Source organism: Castor canadensis, chromosome 1, assembly GCF_047511655.1.
Source record: "Castor canadensis chromosome 1, mCasCan1.hap1v2, whole genome shotgun sequence".
In the NCBI taxonomy this organism is placed as follows: domain Eukaryota; kingdom Metazoa; phylum Chordata; class Mammalia; order Rodentia; family Castoridae; genus Castor; species Castor canadensis.
In genome coordinates this window covers 131,086,421-131,113,476 of record NC_133386.1, presented here as the reverse complement: position 1 = coordinate 131,113,476, position 27,056 = coordinate 131,086,421, and the positions used below count along the sequence as shown (strand labels likewise).

At 39.7% G+C, this 27,056-nt stretch overlaps 1 protein-coding gene and 1 pseudogene across 7 annotated transcripts in view; both read right to left on the bottom strand.

Moving 5' to 3' along the window:
- Positions 1 to 10,147: 10,147 nt before the first annotated feature.
- Positions 10,148 to 10,294, bottom strand: LOC141415770 (U1 spliceosomal RNA; annotated as a pseudogene).
- A 9,466-nt stretch (positions 10,295 to 19,760) lies between these two features.
- The window catches only part of LOC109700810 (serine/threonine-protein kinase PAK 1), a 157,366-nt gene continuing 150,070 nt past the window's right edge, over positions 19,761 to 27,056 (bottom strand). For all 7 annotated transcript variants that reach the window (XM_074082454.1, XM_074082450.1, XM_074082442.1 and 4 more), the window contains 2 exons: positions 24,774 to 24,911; positions 19,761 to 21,100 (listed from right to left, as the gene is read on the bottom strand). In XM_074082454.1, coding sequence (XP_073938555.1) covers positions 21,014 to 21,100; positions 24,774 to 24,911 — 225 coding nt within the window. In that variant the 3' untranslated portion in view covers positions 19,761 to 21,013. The remainder of the gene's footprint in view (positions 21,101 to 24,773; positions 24,912 to 27,056) is intronic.

Sequence of the window (27,056 nt, the reverse complement as noted above, 5' to 3'; positions counted from 1 at the left end):
TGGAACAAAGACCATGCAGTGTTTCAAACAGGGTCTCACTCAATTCACGTAACTGCATCAAGAAGGTACAATCTTCCTTACGGTGAAAATGGCAAAACTGATGCTCAAAAAACCCTAAAGTTAGAGTTGACAACAAAGCCCAATTCTGAATTCCAGTCAGCTAATGTGGATATCTGTCCACTATTCCACAGTAACTACCCTGTGGGTCTCCTGCAGCTCTCAGCTGGCCAAAGCAAGGCAGCTGCCAACAACACACTCATGAAAGTAATATAGATGGAGCCATTTTCTAGTACTGCCCACACTTAAATTCATTAGCTTCCTCTTCATGGAAACATCAAAAGCCCCAAACTGTCCATGTTCCTCATCTTCATAAAACTTGCCTGTACTTAGTTCTGTCCCTTCAGCACATGCTCCCTGCTACTGGTGGTAGAGCACTTGCCTAGCATGTGCTAGGGTTCAATCCCTATATCACAAAAAAAAAAGGAGGGGAGGGAGTGAGGAGGAATGGGAGGGGAAGAGAGAGGAAAAGAGAGAGTGAGATCTTGTATATGTATCATTTTCTTTTTATTATTTTCAGGATAAAACCAACTTCAGTCACATAAAATACAAAGAACTTACTACCCATGCATCTGAGTCGTTCTGTTGATCTAGGCTGGCCTCAGCTAATATGACTGACACTGCTCCAAGTGTCTTTAACCAAGTGGCCTGGATGGAAGTTGTCTAAGAGAGTAAATCCCAAAGTTCAAACTTACTTTAAGCCTCTGTTTCCAGGAATGTCTGTTCACATTGTAAGAGATGCTCAAACTACTTTTGCTGAAAAGCATAAAAAAGGTGCATATAGGAATCACTAGAGGCCAGGTGCTGGTAGCTCACGCCTATAACCCAGTTACTCAGGAAGCAGAGATCGGAGGATCAAGGTTTGAAGCCAGCCCAGGGAAACAGTTCTCGAGACCTATCATGAAAAAACATCCTAAAAAAGGGCTGATGGAGTAGCTCAAGGTATAGGCCCTGAGTTCAAATCCCAGTACCTGCCCCCTCCCCCCGCAAAAAAACAAATCACTAGCATAATGAGGTCCTGAGGAAACAGAAAGGATCTTCTGACTTCCAGACAGTGAGCTTAGATCAGAACTGCCCTTGGAGCCAGGTGTGGTGGGTGGGTACCTATAATCCCAGTACTCAGGAGGGTGAGGCAGGAGGAAATTGAGTTTGAGGCCAGCCTGGAGTATACAGCAAGACTGTCTCAAAAAATTAAAAGAACTGGTCTTTGAAAATGCACATGTATCTATACAATACCATAGACCTCTTCCTCTCATCTTTTTAATATAACCATTCTGCAAATTCCCAATATTGGGTGAATCCAATTACTTTCTTTGCTGCTAAGTCTTAACTATACAGCATAGCTAGAAAAAAAAAACTATACAATTATGTGGTTTTGTAAGAGGTGTTTAAACTGCTTTTGCTAAAAAGCAGTAACTTCTTACTTAGGTCCACAACTTAACTAAAAGTAAGAAGAAAAACATGACATCTGTCCCTCATTTTGTATCTTACTTTGCTCCAAGTCATTCTCTCTGCAGTATTTTGCAATCACCTTGGATTCCAGGAAAGACAGAACTGACAACATCTTCATGACAAGGAACGGAAACTACCCCCAACAGTAGACTCTCCTCTGCATGGATCACCCTCCATATAACAAGTCCAGAACCTCTCCCAGAACAAGGACTGAAATTATGACCAACTAGACCACACCTATGACTGGAACTGTTTAACTACGTATACCTTTGTCCTCTGCTCCCAGTTCTTTTGCCTACTTAAGCCTATAGCACCCACCCCACCCCTCCCCCCGGAAAAAAAATTATAGCCTATGTCTGTTTCACAAAGATGGCTGTAGATGTGCTGAGTGCTTGCTCTACCTTTTCCCACAGCATGTCCTGAGTATGTAATAAATCTTTCTTGCCAGGCACTGTGGCTCACGCCTGTAATCCTAGCTACTCCGGAGGCAGAGATCAGAAGAATCACAGTTCAAAGCCAGCCCAGGCAAATAATTCTCAAGACCCTATCTCAAAAAAACCATCACAAGAAAGGGCTGGTGGAGTGGCTCAAGGTGAAGGCCCTAAGTTCAAACCCTAGAACCGAAAAAGTAAATAAATAAATAAATAAATAAATCTCCTTTCTCTGCCCTTCGCCATGCCTCTTTATTTGGCATATAGGGGCAAATGGTTGGACCTGGCATATGGAATCCCAGGAGTTTGGGCCCAAAGTAAAAAATCACAGCAGTAAAGATCCATGGCAAAAGTTGTGGATGCAAATGGTGTAACTAAAAGACGGGTGAAGAATTGAGTCAAATGTACAATCTATTATATTAAATGACCGCAGACAAAATAAATCTTGAGGCAAAAAAAAAAAACATTACTGGAGACAAAGAAGGCTATATCTTTCTTTCTTTCATTTTTTATTTCCTGAAGAACATTTCATAATGATGAAAAATGATTTAATTTTTTTTCCAATTTGCAGGTACTCAATCATACAATCTCTAAAAGAGAAATAAACAAATCCAAACAATCATGGTGAGAGACTTAGCATACTTCTCTTAATAAAGGCAGAAAAGCTGGATGCCAAAGACTCACACCTATAATCCCAGCTACTCCAGGACACAGAGATCAGGAAGATCACAGTTACACAGTTAGAAGCCAACCCCAGGCAAAAGGGCTGTGGGCTTAGCTCAAGTAGTAGAGTGCTTGCTGAGCAAGTGTGAGTTCTCAGGTTCAACTCCAGCACAGCCAAAAAAAAAAAAAGGAACTGATGTCTCAAGAATGTATTTTCTAAGACCTGGCGCCAATAGTTAACTCCTGTAATCTTAGCTACTTGAATGGTGGAGATAGTAAGGATGGAGGTTAGAGGCCAGCCAGGAGTGGAGATGGAGCTAGCACCATCTCAATCAGTAAGCCCAGTGGTGGCATGTGCCTACAATTTGAGCTACAGGGGAGGTGTACATAGGAATATCAAGATCCGAGGCCAGCCTGGGCAAAAAACTAAAGCAAAAAGGGCCAGTGCAAGGCTCAACTGGTGGAGTGCCTGCCTAGCAAGCATGAGGTCCCAAGTTCAAACCCCAAAACTGACCGCCCCCAAAAAAGTATTTTCTGACAATAATACAATGTGGCCAGAAAGTAATAATAATAGATAAAATAGAAAAATCCTACATTTGGGGATTAAACTCATTTACAAAAGTCCATGGGTCAAGCAAAATTGAGTCAACAGAACATAAACAACTTAAACAGATCTCTGAGTAATGAGATTGAGACAGTTGTAAAGAACTCCCAACAAAGAAAAGCCCAGACATGGGTGAATTCATGCTGAATTCTACCAGACCTTTAATGAAATAACTCCAGTGACTCATCAACTATTGCAAAAAATACAAAGGGAAGGAATACCACCAAATTCATTCTACAAAGCCAGTATTAACCTAATACCAAAACCAGGTAAAGACACATCAAAAGAAGAACATTATAGCCAAATATTCCTGATGGAAATAGATGCAAAAATTCTCAATAAAAGACTTGCAAACTGAATCCAACAGCACATTAAAAAAATAATACACCATGATCAAGTAGTTCTCATCCTACAGATGTAAGGATGGTATAAAATATACAAATCAATAAACTTAATACAACACAGAAACAGAATCAAGGGCAAAAAATACATCATCTCAATAGATGCAGAAAAAGTCTTTGACAAAATTCAACATACTTTCATGATAAAAGCTCTGAAGAAACTAGGAATAGAAGGAACACAACTCAGCATTACAAAGACTATGTATGACAAAACTATAGCCAACATCGTACTAAATGGGAAGGAGACAAGGATGTCCACTCATCCCAATTTTACTCAAGATAGTATTGGAATTCTTAGCCAGAGCAATAAGGCAGGAGAAAGAAACAAAAGGGATTCAAATAGGGAAGGAAAAAGTCAAATTATCCCTATTTGTAGGTAATATGATCTTGTTCCTGAAAGACCCTAAAAACTCCACCAAAATATTCTTAGATCTCATAAACACATTCAGCAAAGCAGCCAGATATAAAATCAATATACAAAAATCAGTATCATTTTTATACATCAACAATGAACAGACTAAAAAAGAAAACACCATTCACAATAGCATCAAAAACCTAAAATAGCTAGCAACAAATTTAAGAAGACCTATACAATGAAAACTATAAATCACTTAAGAAAGAAATCAAAGAAGACATTAGAAAATGAAAGGACATCCCATGCTCATGAACCAGCACAATCAATATCGTGAAAATGGCTATATTACTGAAAGCAATCTAAATGTTCAGTGCAATCCCCATCAAAATTCCAATGACATTCTTTACAGAGACAGAAAAATCAATCCTGAAGTTCATATGGAAGCACAAAAGTCCTTAGATGGTCGCAGCAATCCTGAGTAAAAAGCAATACTGGAGGTATTCCAATACCTGACTTCAACCTGTACTACAGAACCATATTAATAAAAACAGGATAGACGGCCCAAAAACAGTCATGAAAACCAATGGAACACAACAGAAGATGGAGACACAAATCCATGAAGCTACAGCCATTTGATTTTTTGCTAAAAAGGAGTCTAAAACACATGTACAAAAGGCAGCTTCTTCAACAAACGGTGCTGGGAAAACTGGATATCCACCAGTAGACAGAAACCAGGTCCCAGTCTTTCACCCTGTACTAGTATCAATTCAAAGTAGATCAAAGACCTTAACATAAGATGTGAAACTAATACAGGAAAGAATAGGGAAAATGCTGGAACTTGTAAGCACAGGCGATAATTTCTTAACTAGAACTCAACAGCTGAGCAATTAAGCGAAAGGACAGATAAATGGGACTTCATCAAACTACAAAGCTTCTGCACAGCAAGGGAAACAGTCACCAGACTGAAGAGACAGCCTACAGAATGAGAGAAAATCTTTGCCAGCCATGCATCTGACAAGAAAATAATATCCAGAATACATAGGGAGCTCAACACACTAGCCAGTAAAGAATCAACAACCCAATGAATGAATGGGCAAATGAACTGAACAGACACTTCTCAAGAGAAGCAGTGCAAATGGCCATAAACACGTGAAGAAGTGCTCCACCTCCTGAGCCACAAAGGAAACGCAAATGAAAACCACACTGAGGTCCCACCTCACTCCAGTCAGAGTGGCTACCATCAACAACACAACAACAAATGCAGGCGAGGATGATGGCGGGGGTGGAGGGAGAGATACAACGTTCTTGGGAATGTAAATTAGTACAACCGCTAAAGAAAGCAGTATGGAGGTTTCTCAAAAAACTAAAAGCAGACCTACCACAGGATGATCCAGTCATACCACTCCTGGGCACATAACCTAAGAAATATAATTCAGAATACAACAGAGACACTTGCACACCCTTGTTTACTGCAGCACTGTTCACAATAGCCCACATGCCCTAAAACTAATGAAAGGATTAAGAAAAAATATATATATATATACATACATACACAATAGAGTGTTACTCAGCCAAAAAGGAAGAATGAAATTATGTCATTTGCATTTAAATGGATGGAAGTAGAGATCATCATGTTAAGCAAAGCCAGGCTCAGAAGGACAAAGGTTGAATGTTATCCATCACACGTGGAAGCTAGACCTAAAAGATAAACGTATACATAAATACATATAGGATCTTATACATACACACACACTCATATACATAGAGAGTAAGCAGAAAACATGATTGTAATAGTGGATCTGTCTGAGGGGGTGGGGAGGCAGGAGAGAAAAAAAGTGAATAATATCAAAACACATTGCATCTGTGCTTGAAGATGGTACAACAAAATGCACTGAAAGTCATTAATAAAGGGGAGCAAGTGATAAAGAAAAAGTAATAGATGGAGTTAGTCTGATTACAGTACAATACATGAATATGAACTACCATGGTGAAACCCCCTTGGACAATCAATATACACTTAAAAAATGAAGAACAAGAAGGTAAAGCAGGTCTGTCTGGAGGTATCAAGTGGGAGGGGGAAGATGAAAGATAGGGTGAAGGAGGTTGGAGTATGGTTGATGTAGTATGTACTTTGTATAGGCATATGAAAATAGAACAATGAAAACTGTTGAAATTGTTCTAAGAAGGGGGGAGGGTGGGACAAGGGAGAAAGATGGAGGAACTGAATCTAATTAAGACACTTTAAGAATATATGTAAATATCTCAATGAAACCCTCCTTTATTATACACTAATAAAAATGTAAAAATAAAACCCATGGGTCAAAAGAAAATCACAATGGAAATGAGAAAAAATCTGAATCAGTGGATGATGAAGCTATTATTGTGGCTTCATGATTTATACATTTATAAAACTTGGTGTGACTAGTTCCAAACACTGGGGCATCCAGAGGCAGCAGAGGCAGAGGTAGACAAAGGCTCTTTGACTAGGAGGAAGATCAAGTGGCTACTGAATAAAAGGCAGCTCTTTAACCAGAATCATCACCACCACCATTTTCAATACACCTACAGGTCCTTTGAGTCTATGCACTAGTCCAGATAGCCAAGTTCACATGAAAATTCTAATAGCTAGGAAGGGATCAATAAATTGTTTCCCTTCCAGATCTCCTCTCTGATTTTCACACCCATACACTCAACAGCCTACTGACATCTCCACTTGGGATTTCTCATAGGCGCCTCAAAATTAGTATGTCCAAAACTGAACCCGGAAGGAACAGAAACCTGGTGGCCTCCCGGGAAGGACAGGGTGGACGTGGACTCTGGCCCCCTGCCTCAAACCCCGAGAAAGCTGATAGAGTGGCAGGTGGCATGGGGCCCTCGGGCTGGGCTCTGGCCTTGGAGGGCTGCCTGTTCCACCCGTACCTGCGTGGGACCGGGGCCCCTTCCTCCCGGGGAAGCATGGCGGGGACCCCGGAGCGAAGGCCCATTCGACGTCACGGGCAAACGGTGTCCAAGGGCCCAGATTTGAGAGCCCAGGTCTGATAACCCCAAGTGGATTTCCCGTTTCTGGTGGGACACAGAGCTGGACTTGGTACTTACGGCAATTTTCCGAAGCCAATGTGGATTTCACACCTCAGACCAGCGTCCCTCAAGATGGAGGCCCCTAGTGGGGGTGGCCAAGAGGCCGTGTGGGCGTGACGTACATGGGCGTGGCGTGTCTGTGGGCGTGGCCAGACACAGCGGGGGCGTGGCCACCACAGATGCTGTCTCCTTGAACAAGACTAGACTTGGGTGATTTTTTTTTTTTTTTGGCGGCCCTGGGGTTTGAACTCAGGGCCTCCAGCTTGCTAGGCATGTGCTCTACAGCTTGAGTCATGCCTCCAGCCCAAGACTGGGCTTAAACCAGACCTCAGCTTTGGTGCAGAGCGCCACGGTTGGTTGCTATGTTGTTGTTTGGTGGTTCTGGATGTGGAACTCAGGGCCTCACTTAAAGCCCTGAGTTACGCCCTAATCATACCCAGTATTCTTCTGTGTGCTCTGTTTTGTTTGGGTGCGTATAAAAATAACTGTAAGTTTGGTGCTTGTTACTCATTTAATTCACACACTCACTAAAATTTCTGCTTGCACTCCCCCTCCATTTTATCTTGCTTTAAAAAAAAAAGTTTCAAACATGAAGGGCCACAAGGGACCAGTTTTAACTTTTGTTTGTTTAATCTTTGAGCCTCCAGCTATTTCCCTCTGACCTCATTCCTGAGTTCCAGATACATCCACCTGCAGGTAGTCGTGTTCATCTACATGTCCAGCTGCACATACTCAAACTCCAAACTTTTTTTTTTCAGTACTGAACTCAGGGCCTCCGGACTGCTAGTCAAACACTCTACCTACTTGAGCCACACCAGTACAGATTTCTTTTTTTATTGATCTGCTGGGGTACATTGTAGCATTTACAAAAGTTCTTACAATGTACCAAATATAGTTGAATTCATCCTCTCCATCATTCTTCTTTACCAGTCTCATTCTTGGCATTTCCTTTTTTTCTTTTTTTTTTTTGCAAACTTTTTTTCACAGAGTGGCCAAATTCTGCTGATTGTAATACTTGCTATTCACTTCTATCCTTTTCTCCTACTCATTCTCTCATTGCATTCCAGTGGCCACTGGGCCCCTAATCATCTCAGTGCATACAAACCAGCTTGGTACTGCTATTAAGGGAGTGACTGCAGCAGACTCCTGAGAATCTCGTTACTTTCAATCCAACTTTAACTTAGCCCTTTTTTGGGAGGGGGGGCCCATGGTGTTTGAACTCAGGCCTCACACTTGCTAGGCAAGTGCTCTTACTGCTTCGGCCACTCTGCCCAGCCCCTAACTCCTTTCTTATAGTGGAGACTCAGCTCAGAAAGCTTGTTAGGTCATCCTTATCCCTGTTCCTCACCAGCAAACTAAGTTAAGTTTCTCCTTCTGTGTGTCCTATATCTCCAAATAAACCTCTTACTACTATATAAATCACACCAATGATAATGACCTATTTTAGTTTGCTGAGGTTTTGTAATCTACTTGCTGTTGGCTAGATCATATCTAATTCTCTCTTTATTAGTAGTATCTTTTAAAAAGTTTGGCACATGTCAGTCAATTGGTTGTTTAAATAGATACCAGGAAATTACAGACCTATCACCCTTTAAACTGAAGAAGGCAGTTGGGCTGCAACTTTTCTGACCAAGCTGAATTCCCTGGAGTGTGTCTCACAGTAACAAGATGGGAGAATATGACACTGTGCAAAAGAGAGAATGGTAGTTTGGGTGGGGTGGTGATAGTGTAGAGGAAGGAAAGTAGGTTGAGCCTTGAAATACTGGCTTCCTCCTAAATTCCATTCTGGGACCCTCGCCTAACCCTTGACTAGTTGGAACTCCCCCTTCCCCGAGATTAGGTAGTAATCTAAGGGTTAAGCAATCTTTTGTGATATGCAGATTTCTGAAACCATTCTGTTTCTTGAAACTGTAGTTGTTGGTCCCAGACTACTCGGTCTTATTATGCCTGCTTTTAGAGCTCCACATGACAACATGCAAGACGAAACTAAAGCATGCACAATAGAATATTAAGAAGTCTAATAATCTCTTAATTCAAAGAGTGTATTTGATAAATTTCTGTGGGAAGATTAATATTTGGCTGTTCAGAAATCAGCAATGAAAGTTAACTTGGGAACTTGATGTGGTTTCTTAAAATCATAGGTTCCCACTGATACCTGGGAAAGAGTATTTTGTTTGGTTTCCCCAAGGAGAACTGACTCATTTCATCTAATCAAAGTTTACTTTTTCCATGAATATTATTGAGTCTGGTGGGCCCTAATTCTAGACTTAGAAAAAACATAGTATGATGAACTGAAATAAGATTGTGTTGGAGAAACCCTAAAAAATGAAACAGAAGCAGAATACCCTGGGTTCAATCCATGGTAGGGCAGAAAAAAAGAGAAGAAAAACCTTTCAAAACTACAAATTGAAAGTTTGTTAGTCATTTCCTCAAAGTTCCTTCTGTGGAATAGGGTCCCTTCGTCTAACAGTTTCCATAAGGAACAAACCTACTTCAGGTAGTTTTTTTCTAGTAATCATTGTCCCACTCTCTTCTTATGGAGAATTCTGCTAAAACTAGTACCAAAGAGCTTACAATTTCCTATAGTCTATGAGGCCAAATATTTCAAATATTTGGCAAATGTAATCACATACATGCACACACATGCACACATACACAAGCCATTTGCTCTTTAACTGTCTAGAGTGGCACATGTTCACCTAGGCCTTTGTGTATAAGAGAAGTTTCTCAGCAAAATAGAAGCCAGTAATATAAAAACACAGCCAGTTCTTAGTTCCCTGCAGGTTGGAGTCAAGACTATAGCTATCCCAACCACTTATACCTTTCTCATTCTTTTTTTTCTTGGGGGGAGGATAACTGGGGTTTGAACTCAGAGCTTCATGCTTGCTAGGCAGGCAGTCTACCACTTGAGCCACTCCACCAGCCCTTTTTTGTGTTGTTTGTTTTTTGAGATAGGGGCTCTCAAACTCTTTGTCTGGACTGGCTTCGAACCACAATCCTCCTGATCTCTGTCTCCCGAATAGCTAGGATTACAGGCATGAGTTACTCCTTTTTCATTCTTGTACGAGCAAGAATGAAAGAATTAAAAAAAAATTTTTTTTTTATTCAGGGGAGAGCGCGAATGCAGTCCCCCACTACCACAAATTATGCAGTCGAGTTTCCCACATTTGGGGAAATCGTAGGGGTCAGCACATCCGGAGTGCAATGGATAAGCACCTTTGTGGTCATGGTATCTCCCCTGCCAGGTAAGTATTGTATGAGCAGTCTTATCACTGGATTGAAGAGTGAATAAATAGTCCAGGGTTGTTTTAAATGGCAGTTATCTAAATCTATAAGATGAGGACTGTGACATAAAGAAATATACTTAGGAACCGTGGGTACATGTCACCTCCTTGTAAAATGCCAGCCTCTGATTTCTCTTTCGTGGCAACATGTTGAGGCCTGGTCCTAGTCAACCTTGCAGCAGTCGTGCCTCAAACCCAAAGTTTGGGTATTATCTTCGATAAATGCACATGGTATTCCTGTTTGACAAGTGTTCCTTTTATTAAAGGCAATGAATCTCTTTTCAAGTGACACGTCATTGAAATTAATACTTTTGCTTCTAACACATCCCTAATAAAGAAAAATTAAACTACAAGTCAGAAAGAGATGCTAAATACTACCATTTAGCTCTTTGTCCTTTAGCAACTTGACAGGAAAAGAGGCTCAGTCTTTTGAACACAGTATCCTCAAGCAGCCTCAAACAGGTACAAATCTTTATCAATGTTTAATTAACCTTTGACTCTGTGGAAACCAGTATTGGCTAAGATGTGTAAGTACAACATAGACTCCCAGTTGATTAGTCTTTAAAGCCCCAATTTTAGTGCCAGTAAGAAAGTCAGAATTGGCAGTCTCCTGACAAACCAGGTCATTTCAAGCATTACAAAATAGGACTGCATTTGCTATGCTCCAGGGATTATACTAAATGCTTTCATACATTATTCCCCAGAACCTTAGTGATAAAAACTATTATTAAACTTATTTTACAGATCTGGAAACTGAGGTTCAGAAGCATTAAGTAGCTTCTCCAAAGATACACAGACTGTGGCAGAGTCAAAAATGAAACAGCCCATTTCATCCAATTACATTATACTAATTTTCTCTAGACCTTTGATGTGTAGTAAGGAAGTGAATTCTGCCAACAACCAGTGAGCTCAGAAAAGGACACCAAGGACCATGTAAACCACAGCCCCAGACAGCTTGATTTCTAGTCTGGTGATATCCTGAGCAGAAATCTAGCCATGCAATGGCCAGACTTTGGACCTATAGAAACTATAAGTTCAATTGGTTCCTCCCTAAGATTATCTCCTTCACCTGGAGGTAAGGCTAAGGAAGATGATAGTTAATTTTGTGTCAACTTGAGTAAACTATGGGCTGCTCAGAGCTAGTTAAACATTATTTCTAATTGTGTCTATGAGGGTGTTTCCAAAAAGATTAGTATTTGAACTGGTGGACCTAATAGAGCACATGGGTCTCCTAGATGTGGGTGAGTGCCATCCATTCTGTTGAATGCCTGGACAGAAGAACAAAAGGGCAAAGGAAGGTTGAATTTGCACTCTGCCTGACTACTTGAATTGGGATATTGATCTTTTGCACATCTCCTGGTTCTTAGGTCTTCAGACTCAGGCTGGAATCTATTCCATCAGCTATATGGTTCTCAGGCCTTCCAACTGTGCCACCAGTTTTCTGGTCTCCAGCTTATAAACACTTGTATATAGATGTATGTAGAACAGCCTCCACAATAACATAAACCAACACTTTAAACTAAATCTCTTTACAAATATGTATCTCATATGGCCCAATACTTTAGGCTTTCCTAATCTTTGCTCCTATTTAATTGGAGCAAATGACATCTTAGGGACATCTCAGGCCTCTCACAATCAGGGAAGCATCCCTTTTAATTGCTCTGCTCAGGCAAAGTCATATTCCTTTCTTTAGACAAGGGGCATGTCATCAAGAAACATATTCCATACATCAGAGTTTTTTTTTTTTTTTTTTTCCATTTTTCTTTTATAATTCATATGTGCATACAAGGCGTGGTTTATTTCTCCCCCCTGCCCCCACCCCCTCCCTTACCACCCACTCCACCCCCTCCCGCTCCCCCCCCTCAATACCCAGCAGAAACTATTTTGCCCTTATCTCTAATTTTGTTGTAGAGAGAGTATAAGCAATAATAGGAAGGAACAAGGGGTTTTGCTGGTTGAGATAAGGATAGCTATACAGGGCATTGACTCACATTGATTTCCTGTGCGTGGGTGTTACCTTCTAGGTTAATTCTTTTTAATCTAACCTTTTCTCTAGTTCCTGGTCTCCTTTTCCTATTGGCCTCAGTTGCTTTAAGGTATCTGCTTTAGTTTCTCTGCATTAAGGGCAACAAATGCTAGCTAGTTTTTTAGGTGTCTTACCTATCCTCACCCCTCCCTTGTGTGCTCTCGCTTTTATCATGTGCTCATAGTCCAATCCCCTTGTTGTGTTTGCCCTTGATCTAATGTCCACATATGAGGGAGAACATACGATTTTTGGTCTTTTGAGCCAGGCTAACCTCACTCAGAATGATGTTCTCCAATTCCATCCATTTACCAGCGAATGATAACATTTCGTTCTTCTTCATGGCTGCATAAAATTCCATTGTGTATAGATACCACATTTTCTTAATCCATTCGTCAGCGCTGGGGCATCTTGGCTGTTTCCATAACTTGGCTATTGTGAATAGTGCCGCAATAAACATGGATGTGCAGGTGCCTCTGGAGTAACAGTCTTTTGGGTATATCCCCAAGAGTGGTATTGCTGGATCAAATGGTAGATCGATGTCCAGCTTTTTAAGTAGCCTCCAAATTTTTTTCCAGAGTGGTTGTACTAGTCTACATTCCCACCAACAGTGTAAGAGGGTTCCATTTTCCCCGCATCCTCGCCAACACCTGTTGTTGGTGGTGTTGCTGATGATGGCTATTCTAACAGGGGTGAGGTGGAATCTTAGTGTGGTTTTAATTTGCATTTCCTTTATTGCTAGAGATGGTGAGCATTTTTTCATGTGTTTTCTGGCCATTTGAATTTCTTCTTTTGAGAAAGTTCTGTTTAGTTCACCTGCCCATTTCTTTATTGGTTCATTAGTTTTGGGAGAATTTAGTTTTTTAAGTTCCCTGTATATTCTGGTTATCAGTCCTTTGTCTGATGTATAGTTGGCAAATATTTTCTCCCACTCTGTGGGTGTTCTCTTCAGTTTAGAGACCATTTCTTTTGATGAACAGAAGCTTTTTAGTTTTATGAGGTCCCATTTATCTATGCTATCTCTTAGTTGCTGTGCTGCTGGGGTTTCATTGAGAAAGTTCTTACCTATACCTACTAACTCCAGAGTATTTCCTACTCTTTCTTGTATCAACTTAAGAGTTTGGGGTCTGATATTAAGATCCTTGATCCATTTTGAGTTAATCTTGGTATAGGGTGATATACATGGATCTAGTTTCAGTTTTTTGCAGACTGCTAACCAGTTTTCCCAGCAGTTTTTGTTGAAGAGGCTGTCTTTTCTCCATCGTATATTTTTAGCTCCTTTGTCAAAGATAAGTTGCTTATAGTTGTGTGGCTTCATATCTGGATCCTCTATTCTGTTCCACTGGTCTTCATGTCTGTTTTTGTGCCAGTACCATGCTGTTTTTATTATTATTGCTTTGTAATATAGTTTGAAGTCAGGTATTGTGATACCTCCTGCATTGTTCTTTTGACTGAGTATTGCCTTGGCTATTCGTGGCCTCTTGTGTTTCCATATAAATTTAACAGTAGATTTTTCAATCTCTTTGATGAATGTCATTGGAATTTTGATGGGAATTGCATTAAACATGTAGATTACTTTGGGGAGTATCGACATTTTTACTATGTTGATTCTACCAATCCATGAGCATGGGAGATCTCTCCACTTTCTATAGTCTTCCTCAATCTCTTTCTTCAGAAGTGTATAGTTTTCCTTGTAGAGGTCTTTCACATCTTTTGTTAGGTTTACACCTAGGTATTTGATTTTTTTTGAGGCTATTGTAAATGGAATTGTTTTCATACATTCTTTTTCCGTTTGCTCATTGTTAGTGTATAGAAATGCTAATGATTTTTCTATGTTGATTTTATATCCTGCTACCTTGCTATAGCTATTGATGATGTCTAGAAGCTTCTGAGTAGAGTTTTTTGGGTCTGTAAGGTATAGGATCATGTCGTGTGCAAATAGGGATATTTTGACAGTTTCTTTAGCTATTTGTATTCCTTTTATTCCTTCTTCTTGCCTAATTGCTCTGGCTAGGAATTCCAGTACTATGTTGAATAGGAGTGGAGATAGTGGGCATCCTTGTCTGGTTCCTGATTTTAGAGGGAATGGTTTTAATTTTTCTCCATTAAGTATAATGCTTGCTGTAGGTTTGTCATATATAGCTTTTATAATGTTGAGGAACTTTCCTTCTATTCCTAGTTTTCTTAGAGCTTTTATCATGAAATGATGTTGGATCTTATCAAAGGCTTTTTCTGCATCTATTGAGATGATCAAGTGGTTTTTGTCTTTGCTTCTGTTAATGTGGTTTATTACGTTTATTGATTTTCGTATGTTGAACCACCCCTGCATCCCTGGGATGAAGCCTACCTGGTCGTGGTGAATAATCTTTTTGATGTGTTGCTGAATTCGATTTGCCATTATTTTGTTGAGGATTTTTGCATCAATGTTCATTAAGGAGATTGGCCTATAGTTCTCCTTTTTGGAGGTGTCTTTGCCTGGTTTTGGGATAAGTGTAATAGTGGCTTCATAAAATGTGTTTGGCAGTTTTCCTTCCCTTTCTATTTCATGGAACAGTTTAAGGAGGGTTGGTATCAGTTCTTCTTTAAAGGTCTGATAGAATTCAGCAGAGAATCCATCAGGTCCTGGACTTTTCTTTTTGGGGAGACTCTTGATTGCTGCTTCAATTTCATTTTGTGTCATAGGTCTATTCAGGTGATTAATTTCCTCTTGGTTCAGTTTTGGATGATCATATGTATCTAGAAATCTGTCCATTTCTTTTAGATTTTCAAATTTATTTGAATATAGGTTCTCAAAGTAGTCTCTGATGATTTCCTGGACTTCCATGGTGTTTGTTGTTATCTCCCCTTTTGCATTCCTGATTCTACTAATTTGGGTTTTTTCTCTCCTCATTTTAGTCAGGTTTGCCAGGGGTCTATCGATCTTGTTTATTTTTTCAAAGAACCAACTTTTTGTTTCGTTAATTCTTTGTATGGTTTTTTTGGTTTCTATTTCGTTGATTTCAGCTCTTATTTTTATTATTTCTCTCCTTCTATTTGTTTTGGGATTTGCTTGTTCTTGTTTTTCTAGGAGTTTGAGATGTATCATTAGGTCATTGATTTGGGATCTTTCAATCTTTTTAATATATGCACTCATGGCTATAAACTTTCCTCTCAAGACTGCCTTAGCTGTGTCCCATAGGTTCCGGTAGGTTGTGTTTTCATTTTCATTGACTTCTAGGAACTTTTTAATTTCCTCTTTTATTGCATCGATGATCCATTCTTCATTAAGTAATGAGTTATTTAGTTTCCAGCTGTTTGCATGTTTTTTGTCTTTACTTTTGTTGTTGAGTTCTACTTTTACTGCATTGTGGTCAGATAGTATGCATGGTATTATTTCTATTTTCTTATATTTGCTGAGGCTTGCTTTGTGCCCTAGGATATGATCTATTTTGGAGAAGGTTCCATGGGCTGCTGAGAAGAATGTATATTGTGTAGAGGTTGGATGAAATGTTCTGTAGACATCTACTAGGTCCACTTGATCTATTGCATATTTTAGATCTTGGATTTCTTTATTGAGTTTTTGTTTGGATGACCTATCTATTGATGATAATGGAGTGTTAAAGTCTCCCACAACCACTGTGTTGGCGTTTATATATGCTTTTAGGTCTTTCAGGGTATGTTTGATGAAATTGGGTGCGTTGACATTGGGTGCGTACAGATTGATGATTATTATTTCCTTTTGGTCTATTTCCCCTTTTATTAGTATGGAATGTCCTTCTTTATCTCGTTTGATCAATGTAGGTTTGAAGTCTACTTTGTCAGAGATAAGTATTGCTACTCCTGCTTGTTTTCGGGGGCCATTGGCTTGGTAAATCTTCTTCCAGCCTTTCATCCTAAGCATATGCTTATTTCTGTCGGTGAGATGAGTCTCCTGTAAGCAACAAATTGTTGGATCTTCTTTTTTAATCCATTTTGTCAAACGGTGTCTTTTGATGGGTGAATTAAGTCCATTAACATTAAGTGTTAGTACTGATAGGTATGTGGTGATTCCTGCCATTTAGTTATCTTAGTTGTTTGAAGGTTTGATTGTGTGTACCTAACTTGATGTTACTCTCTACTGTCTTGCTTTTTCTTATCCTGTGATTTGGTGCTGCCTGCCTTTTCATGGTTAAGTTGGGTGTCACTTTCTGTGTGCAGGATCCCTTGCAGAATCTTTTGTAATGGTGGCTTTGTGGTCACATATTGTTTTAGTTTCTGCTTATCATGGAAGACTTTTATTGCTCCATCTATTTTGAATGATAGCTTTGCTGGGTAGAGTATCCTGGGGTTGAAGTTATTTTCATTCAGTGCCCGGAAGATCTCACCCCACGCTCTTATTGCTTTTAATGTTTCTGTTGAGAAGTCTGCTGTGATTTTGATGGGTTTACCTTTGTATGTTACTTGTTTTTTCTCTCTTGCAGCCTTCAATATTCTTTCCTTAGTTTCTGAACTTGTTGTTTTAATGATGATATGTCGTGGAGTAGTTCTATTTTGATCTGGTCTGTTTGGTGTCCTGGAGGCCTCTTGCATTTGTATGGGAATATCTTTCTCTAGATTTGGGAAATTTTCCGTTATTATTTTGTTAAATATATTACGCATTCCCTTCGCTTGCACCTCTTCTCCTTCTTCGATGCCCATGATTCTCAAGTTTGGTCTTTTGATGGAGTCGGTGAGTTCTTGCATTTTCTTTTCACAGGTCTTGAGTTGTTTAATTAGTAGTTCTTCAGTTTTTCCTTTAATTACCATTTCATCTTCAAGTTCTGAGATTCTGTCTTCTGTTTGTTCTATTCTGCTGGATTGGCCTTCCGTTTTGTTTTGCAGTTCTGTTTCGTTCTTTTTTCTGAGGTTTTCCATATCCTGGCTGTTTTCTTCTTTATTGTTGTCTATTTTTGTCCTGAGTTCATTTATCCATTTATTCATTGTGTTCTCTCTTTCATTTTGGTGTTTATACAGTGCTTCTATGGTTTCCTTTATTTCTTCTTTTGCTTTTTCAAATTCTCTATTTTTATTGTCTTGGAATTTCTTGAGTGTCTCCTGTACATTTTGGTTGACCCTATCCAGTATCATCTCTATAAAATTCTCATTGAGTACTTGTAGTATGTCTTCTTTTAAATTATTCTTGTAGGCTTCATTGGGTCCTTTGGCATAGTTTATCTTCATTTTGTTGGAGTCTGGCTCTGAGTTTCTGTTCTCTTCATTCCCCTCTGGTTCCTGTACTAATTTTTTGCTGTGGGGAAACTGGTTTCCTTGTTTTTTCTGTCTTCCTGTCATTGTCCTTGGTGTTGTTACTGTCCCTGTACTGTGTGTAATTAAGTATTTTCTAGCTTGTAATAATAACAATGGTAATATTGAGAATGGAAGAGTGAGCTGAGATGGAAAGCAAGAAGTTAAAGAAAAGGGGAAAACAAATATACAGACAAGAGGGAGAAAGCAGAACAAGGTATCAGACAAGAGAGTTTCAAAGGTATAAACAGGGAGTGTTAGTGTACTAATCGACAGTAAGCTGAACAGACAATAGAGTGACAGAGAGAGGATTGAAAATCAAAGATAAAAAAATAAAAAATAAGTATATGAAAGTAATATCTATTTATAAAAATGAATTAAAATAAAATGGAAAATAGAAAATTAAAAAAAACAAAAAAAACCAAAAAACCAAAAAACTTCCAAGTTTATATGCAATGCAATTTCAGTCTTAATAATTTGGATGTCCGTCTCAATCTCCAGTCCTGGAGTTGGTGCCTCAGATGTTGTTCTGTAGTTGTCTCATCAAAGGGGATGCATAAAGTAGAACAAAACTACACTCACACACACACAGAAGAAAGAAAAAAAAAAAAAAAAAGCCCCACCAAGTGTCCCCAGTTCAAATGCAATACAGTTTCAGTAAGTTTTTCGGCTTGCAGGTGTAATTCGGTTGTTCTCTCATCAAAGGTAGGGAGAAAAAGAAAAAAAAAGCGTCTGGAGGCAGTTCTGAGAGTGGTATCTGCAACTGCAGCTTGCCTGCCTGCTGCTCTCAGCCTGTAGCTGGCGGCGTTATTTATGCAGATCTCTGGGGTGAGCTTAGCACTCACCTGGTCCCACAGGCTTTGTTTGCTCAGAGTTCTCCTGTGCTGCGGCCTCTGCTACAGGCTTTTCCCTTTCCAAGCACTGGGAAAGGCGACACTGCCCCGCGTTGTCAGGCCTGCGTGTTTATTTACAGTTCACGTGGGAAGTGGGTCTTCCCTCCTCTCACAAGCGTCCCCGCTCCTGGCTGCTGGGTGCGCCCCGCTCTACATCAGAGTTTTTAATTCGTTTGGTAGTGATCCAGCTTCACCCTTCATGTAGTCTACTCCTTCTTGGGATTCTTCCTCCATGGTCATTAACAACCACTATAGAATTCCATCTCTGAAGACATGCCCTGCTTCTACCCCAAGTCTACTCTGAAAATTCCCAGGAACTTAGAGGGACTACTAGTGCATTCTTCTCTGCAATTAAGGTCTCCTAGGTGATTCCAAGGCTCTTTAAAAAAACCACCCTGGAATGCCAAGCTGGATGATACTCCCCACCTTCAGATCTCCATTCTCAGGTATGTAACTCTTAAGATCCTTGGCTTGGCAGGTTTTGTTCATGCAGCCAATCAGTGACTCAAAATCCCAGTCCTTGAAAATGGTTGGACAGGTGTTCTGCCTCAAGAGATTATTTTTCTGCCAAATGTTGGTTCTCTAATTCCTTAGTTTGTTTCCATCCCAGTTACTGTATCAAGCAGGAAAGGCCAGCTGATTAGGCATCAGTACTTTCTAGGACTTTTGGAACCTAGTTTATTGGTGAAAACTCAGGGTGACAGGAACTTTAGTCAATTTGGAAACTCTGATGCCTACCATCTTCTGGAACAGAGAGCTTTAGTAGGTCCCAGACGTTATACTCCAGGACACCAGACCTCAAGCTGTGGGTATTGTAATTTCATACCTAGGAAGGGCTAGCTTGGGATCTAATAATAATACCACATGACAATATCTTGGCTTCTAGCGCTATTGTGCCACCTTAGAGAAAATACTTTCTCTAGTGTAATCAGAGCTGGTGCTCAAGTCTTATTGTTGTAGTTGTATTTTATAACTTGAGTTTCTTTTGCTTGCAGTACTGGGGTTTTGAACTCAGGGCCTTATCCTCTAGGACTTGAGCCACACTCCGTGCCCTGTAGTTGTGTTTATATAATTACTCTTTAAACAGTAAAAATGTTTTGGGCCTATTTCCCTTAAATTATATTTGAAATAAAAGCATTAAGAAGAATACATATATACCTTGCTAAAGGGGCACCCTATCAGCAACTTACTCTCAAAGGGCTCAGGAAGAACCATTATTTACTATTTAATATAAAAAACAATCAGAAAAGAAGGGAAGAAAGAGAGGCATACTCCACGTACAGTATTTTCATCTCCTTTTATTGAAGGAAATAGAAACTTGTGCTACTGAGGCAGTGGCATCTCAGAGCACGACAAGGTGGTCAATAGGGCTGATGTGACAAGCCACAATGCTGGCCAGGCATTCTACCCTAGTGGAAGGACCAAAACCACAAAGCTAGTAGGAGGTAGCAAACATCCCCAACACCCAGAGTAGCATTTCCATTTGCAGAAAGATTGGCCATGCATCTAAAAACAGGGTCCCTTACGGCTGGTAGCATATCATCTCAGGTAACCAAATCCATCCAAAACTAATATGCAGTCTCAGACATGAAGACTCTTTGATCCAAACATTTAGACCACCAGAAGATCTGAGTTCATCTTTCAGCTCTTTATCTCAGATGGAAAAACAGGCTGAGTTCTTGAAACATCCCACCAAGTACAACTGGATAGGTACTGATGCCCAGCCTTGCTCTAAGAGTTAACTACCTTTTTTTTTCCCCTCCTGACTTCTCATACTGCTCTTACTCAGCATGTGCCCTCAGAAACCTCTCAGTGTTAAAACAAGGACAGAATGGGGCAGCAGCCTAGAGGATGCAGGGAATCAAAAGCTGCTACGTAGCCAAGACCATTTCACAAGAAATAGCATGGGGAACACTACTGGGTCAAGGTTCTCCTCAACAGCTGATAGAAACACACACAAAGAAAAATGTGGTAGTTCTCCCATGTCAGGATCAGCTACATCAAAGTCATGGTCCAGGAAACTGAGCCATTTCATGTCCCTGGCAGGTTATCAAACCCCATGGCATTCCCAAGCTGTTCTGGATTTCAAGTACAACAAGGTTTGGGGCAGTTCGGTCACAGAAAAGCTAGCACTAAAAAAATCTCAACTGATCACAAGTTGACAATGTTAGCAAACTATAAATTTATATAGTCAAGAACCAATCGTGAGAGATAAGGAAGGGGAGTGGTTGAAATTTTGCTATGTAGAAACAGGGGTCCAAGGTTTATGCATGTAAATCCTTGATCACAAACCACCCTCACATCCACAAATTGGAAGGAAATTCCTTATTGAGAAATGATCATTGTCAGATCAGTCATCCAGTTGCAGTTCTACCCAGTGCTAGACACATGGTTTCCAAAGTCTCGAGAGCACTAGATCAGGAAATGGGAGAGGCAAGGCAAGGAGAAGAGGGCATCAGGGGTTGGAATTTCTGAAATGAGCATTTATTTCACAGACAGCTTGGCACAATGAGGCTGGGATAAGCATGGTTTTAGTGATTGTTCTTGGTTGCCTCCTTTGCTGCAGCAATCAGTGGAGTGAGGCTGGAGAGAGGCTTGGCAATCTTCAGGAATTGATGCTAGAAAGGAGAAAAAGAGCAAAAAACACATGACTTTGCCACTCTTCCTTAGCAACCATTATAAGACATAAGGACATCCATGTTTATACAAGGTGATGCCTTGAGAGCTTCAGAGCATCGTCAAATTGAAGGATATCTTTATGAGATAACACACCTTTCTGGAAAACTGTTTGGCAGCACCTACCTACAAATAAACATACATCTACCCTATACCCTAGTAATTCTAACTCTAGGTATATTCCTAGAGAAGTAAGTTTATATAACCACCAAAGGAAACATGTAAGAATGTTCACAGAAGCTTTGCTTATCATAGTCAGTAACTAGAAAGAACCTATAAATGTCCAAGAGAATGAAATAATGAATACTGTTATATTTGTATACTACTATGTGGGAAATTACACAATAAACGTGAAAAAATAATTGACCCACTGACAGCATTATGAATCCCACAGAGATGTTGAATGAAAGAAGCCTGATCATGACCAGTGGTATATTGTAATACTACATTTCAGGAGGATTGACCCAGAAATCTGGGGGTTTGGTTTCTTTTTTGTTTGTTGTTTTTAAAAGAAATACAGCCTCACTATGTTGCCCAGGCTGACTCTGAACTAGTGGACTCAAATGATTTTCCTGCCTCAGCCTGAGTAGCTGGGACCACAGGCATGCACCACCATGCTTAGCTTAGAATCTATTGTTCTATTCTTGAATCCAGTAAGACTAACTAGTCCACTAAGGATTTCAGTAACTTTGTCCTTTCCCAAGTCATTTTCACTGGGCTATACCCAAAACTTTTAAAGAAGACCATTTAGAGAAAATACCACGTGAAAAGTGCAACTACATTTTCAGTAAATTGGATTATGTAAAACAATTCCTTTTGTAACTCAGAGCCTCTTATTTAAAAATATCTTCACTTTTTAACATTTAATAGTGAAAAAGCTTTGTATCTCAAGGATATAGGGCATTTCTTCCATTTGATAAGAAATATAGTAACTATAACACTGCCTTTTCTGTTCTGGCTACCAGGAAATTAAGACAAAGGTGTAATGTTGAAGCATAAGTAACTCAAATGATAAGCGTGTTTGATTCTTTTGCTACACTTAAAATTATTCCCTTAATTAGTCGTACTGTATATGCATACAGACACACAAGCAGGGACATAAACACAAACATTCTTTGCTGAAAGTTGATTCAACTTCTGTTGAGACAGAGATAGGGTATAAAAAAGTATTAAAAACAAGAAGTTACTATGATAGGAATAAAAGACTTCAGTCACGAAGATATGAATTCAAATATCCTATGTATTTTTATTCATACATGTGTTCTCACAGGAGAGACAGACACAAAAAGTTCATGATTTACAATTCTGAAAACCTCGATTTTGAGTACCTACCACATACACTAGCAAGTTTTTTTGTTTTGTTTTGTTTTGTATTTTTTGGCAGTACTGAGGTTTGAACTGAAAGCCTAGCACTTGCTAGGCAGGTGCTCTACTGCTTCAGCCATGTCTCCAGTCTTTTTTACTCTTGTTACATAGGCTCTCGATTTTTGCCCAGGCAGGCCTGGACTATGATCCTATTTTAAACCTCCTGCCAGCTAGGATGACAGGCATGTCCCACTATACCCAGCTACTTCTGTTGAGATGGGTTCTCACATACTTTTTTACCTGGGGTGGCCTGGAACCATGATCCTCCCAATCTCACCCTCCTGTGTAGCTCCTCCTGTGTGTACCACTGTGCCTAGCTATTAATCGAGATGGGGTCTCACAGCAAACTTTTTTATCTAGGCTGGCCTCAATCCTCCATCCTCCTGATCTCAGCCTCCCAAGTAGCAAGGATAATGGCCTTGATCCACCATGCCCAGCTACAACTAACAAGTTAAAAAATCAAAGTTTACAGGTCACGTTTCTATAACTCTCCTCTGAGTTGACAGCAGAGTAATCTAACACCCAACTGGGAAGTCTGTTTCCTTCTCTGAACAAAGTAAACTCAGAAAATCTTTTTGAGTGAGTCTATAAAAGCAATGGCCAAGAGCACACACACTTGAGAGCCAAACAGACATAGCTCGAACTCCTGGATGCACCACTTGTCAGCTATGTAATTATGGAAAAGTTACTAAATCTCAATTTCCTCACTGTAAAAATGGAAATAACAGAACCTATAACTCATAGGGTTTCTGTGAACACACACACACACACATACATGAAGTACCTAGTACCTAAAATGTGGTAAATGTACTAAAAAGAAATCTCTAAAGGGTTCTAGCCTTTCAAGCACTATGATTTTGTGCCTATTTAAGAATGATATCATCACCAATCACTGGCTTAGCATAGGGTTTCTAGAACACAATTCATATGAAAGGCAAAAGGGACTATATTATTGTTCTGTCTGTTATAAGGGTCTTTTGGTCCCAAAAGGTCTTGGAGACTAATGGCTTATATTTGGCAGAACTCAAATTTCATGTCAAATAGGCCAGTGCTCTGTGATCAGTAGCCTCAAATAAAAAGAGATGCATATAAACAAAAACTTTAAGCAATTCTACTCAATTCAATAAATATTTTCTAAGCACCTATTCTGACCTGGTTCCAGGTACAAACGGACACACAGATTAATAAAATAGAGGTTATAATCTGGTGGTAAAGACAAATGTTCAGAATTAACACAGGGCAGTGTGCCAGGTTCTGTCCCGCTTTGCTTAGTCACTGTTGGGCCTCATGATACAAAAGTAACTGACATTGCATGCCTACAGACCAATCACTATCAAAAAGCAGTGAAATGACACTAGTAATAAGAAACTGTACTGAAACATAAATGTTAAGTACAAATAATATGGCCAGCTAAAGGCAGTTTTTTCAATCATATAAAGTAATCATGCTGTAATGTCAGGATTAATCAGGTGGGAGTTTTTTAAAGTCTTTGGTAAACCCAACTCTGGGTTTCGCTATACTTCTGTAGAGTCTCACTACAAACAAATAAGAGTATTGGACTGCCAACAACTGAGAAGACTTCTAATGAAGAATCTGTGAAGACTCCAAAAACTGTACTAACTATCCTCTAAACTTACAATCCTTTGCTGAAAATATATTTTTGTACTTGTCTAAGTAAAATGTAACTTATATAAGATTTTACTCCTCAGACAGCCACTTCTTGAGACTCAAACAAATTCTGTTAGGACTAATTCAGGCAAAACAAAGGAAATCCCAAAAAAAGATATGAGCAAAGTTCAACAGGAGCTCCGAAAGCAGGAGCCTAGGAGAATGTATAGCAGTTCCTCCATCCCCGTGTTGGGGATGGAGCCCAGGGCCTTATGCTTGGTAGATAAGCGCTCTACCACTGAGCTGCATCCCCAGCCCTTAGATTTTTGAGACAGGGTCTCACTATGTAACCCAGTCTGGCCTTAAACTTCTGATCTTCCTGACTCCATCTCTTGAGTGCTGGTCACGTACCACCATGCCCAGCCTAAATGTGTAGAGTTCTAATGAGCTGAAGAAGAAGCCAACTCACTATGACAAAGGACCGGGGATGAAGGTCAGGGAATTAGGAATACAGAGCGAGTGTTCGAAGTGGTAGGAAAGAAGTCTAATTCTATAATAAATAATCTCATAGACAAAAATGAAGTACAAAAGGCTTGGTTAGTAATTTCTTGAATTAGGTGCTTCCCTTAGAGGGCTAGTTACCTGCAGTAGCTCTTTAGCTGAACCTCTCTTCTCCACATCCATTTCAAGACAGCGGTTCAAAAAGTCTCGAAAGATAGCCGACAGCTTCTCTGGGTTCTGAAGCTCTGGGGTCCCATTGGTAGCAATGAGGTACAAAGCCTGGCAATATAAATGAAGAATTACTTTGAGCTTCAACTGGGTTTATCTTTTGGTCCCAAGACATACCCTCAAAAATATGGCCAGCTACTTTATGTTCTAGGATACAAAGAGGCACTGTGATAGTCTGGAAAGAATACGATCTAAGGCTCAGGTTTAAGGCCATGTGACTATGTGTATGCCACCAAACGTCTACTTCCTTGTCTATAAAATAGTGTCTATCTCACTTGTCTGTAAAAATAAAATAAGAGTGCATTTGTAAAGTACTTTGTGAATTTATAAAGCATATTACAGAGCTGGCAGAAAATGTTTCTGGTGCCTACAACTCATTCATCTAAAAGTGGATCACTACTAGTAAGAGAGGACTATAAAAAGCAATTTGTTTCACTGTTACCTTCCCAAACCCCTAGGATAAAGCATCTCTTGGGAAAGATAAAGAAAAACAAATAGGAAACCTTTAAATGCACTCAGTACTTTAATTCTCAATGTACTCACACAGTACTTTCTCATTTAATGACCACAATAAGTCTGGGTAACACACAGGGCAAGAATGATCACCCTCATTTCACAGATAAGGTGTTTCACAGTAAGGCTATATACCTACTGTTCACACAAGTGCAAGTATCCAGAGACTCTAATCCCAGTCTTATTTCCATCACACCCCATTGATCACAATCTTCAAATCTGCCAGGCCATTCATTCTGAGGCACAGAAGGATATGTTGTATGTGGACTCAGGGAACAAAGTAGGGACCAAAAGGTAGAAACCAGAGAAGTTAGTTTCAGTTTGGTACACTCAAGCCCTTTTCAAGAATCAGAGATATATAGGGTGACATGAGCATGTTATGTAAGATAGATGTTCACCTACCAGCAGTAATACAAGGGAATTCCTGCACTGGATGGGAAGATGGATTAAATAAGAAAATAAAAGAAATCAGAGTAATTTTCACATTTGCATCTCTGTTGACACACTGCTTTCCTCTCCTAGTACAACAGACATATTGTCCATGCGCTAATGTCCCTTACTTGACTCAACTCCCTCATCTAATTCAGGATATTCTTGCAGTTGTCACTGCCCTTTTGTACATGACCACTGTCCTCCTTTCACTACATCATTTCCATTGGCACACAAACATCATCTTTTAACCTACTCCTTTCCAATGCCACTTGAAGATATTGCTCTATTTCTGTTATCCTTCACAGCAAAGCTTCCTTAATAGAAAAAAAGAAACTTTACAAATGCCATCTCAACTTCTTCTGCTCTCATGGATTTACTCTAATTAGGCTTTCATTCCCATCACTCTAAGGGATAACTGATTGTCAAGGTCATTAATACCCTTCACATTGGCAAACCCAATGTACATTTCTCAGTCTGACTGTATATAACCTATCAGTCACATTTGACACAGTAATCCATTTTCTCGTTTCCCAGACACACTTCTCTCAGTTCTCTCATACCAGGAAGGCCACTCCTTCTCCTTGGTCTACTTTCCTAGTTCCTTCCAACCTACAAACACTGGAATAACAAAGAACTTAGTGCTCAAACCTCTTTTTTTCTTTTTTGGTGGAACTGAGGTTCGAACTCGGGGCCTCATGCTTGCTAGGCAAATGCCCTACCACTTAAGCCATTCCCCCAGCAAATCTCTTTTTTCTTTAACTGTACTCACTCCCTAAATAAATGATATCACCTACTTCTGACTTTAAATACTAGTTGTATACCAGTTACTAATAAATTTATACTAATAGTTTTGATTTCTCACCCTTGAAGTTGACTCATAAACCCAGCTATACTCAACAGCTCACTTGGATATCTCATGAACATTTGGAATTAAGATTTTGAAGCCAACTCATTCTTACCCCTCTTAACTATGCTCCTCATAATCTCAATAAATGGAAACAGAATTTTTCAGCAATTCAGGCCTAAAACCTTATAGACGTTGACTCTGCTTTCTCTAATATCCAATTCATCTTGTCAGCTTTCCTTCAAGACATTATCTGAGTCTGACTGCTTCTCACTTGTACTTCTACCAGTATCACCCAAGCCATCTCTCTTTGTATAAACTATTACACAGTCTTTCACACTCTATTTTCCACAGAAGCAGCCAAAACGATCTGTTTAAAACATAAATTAGGGCCTGGTGGAGTGGCT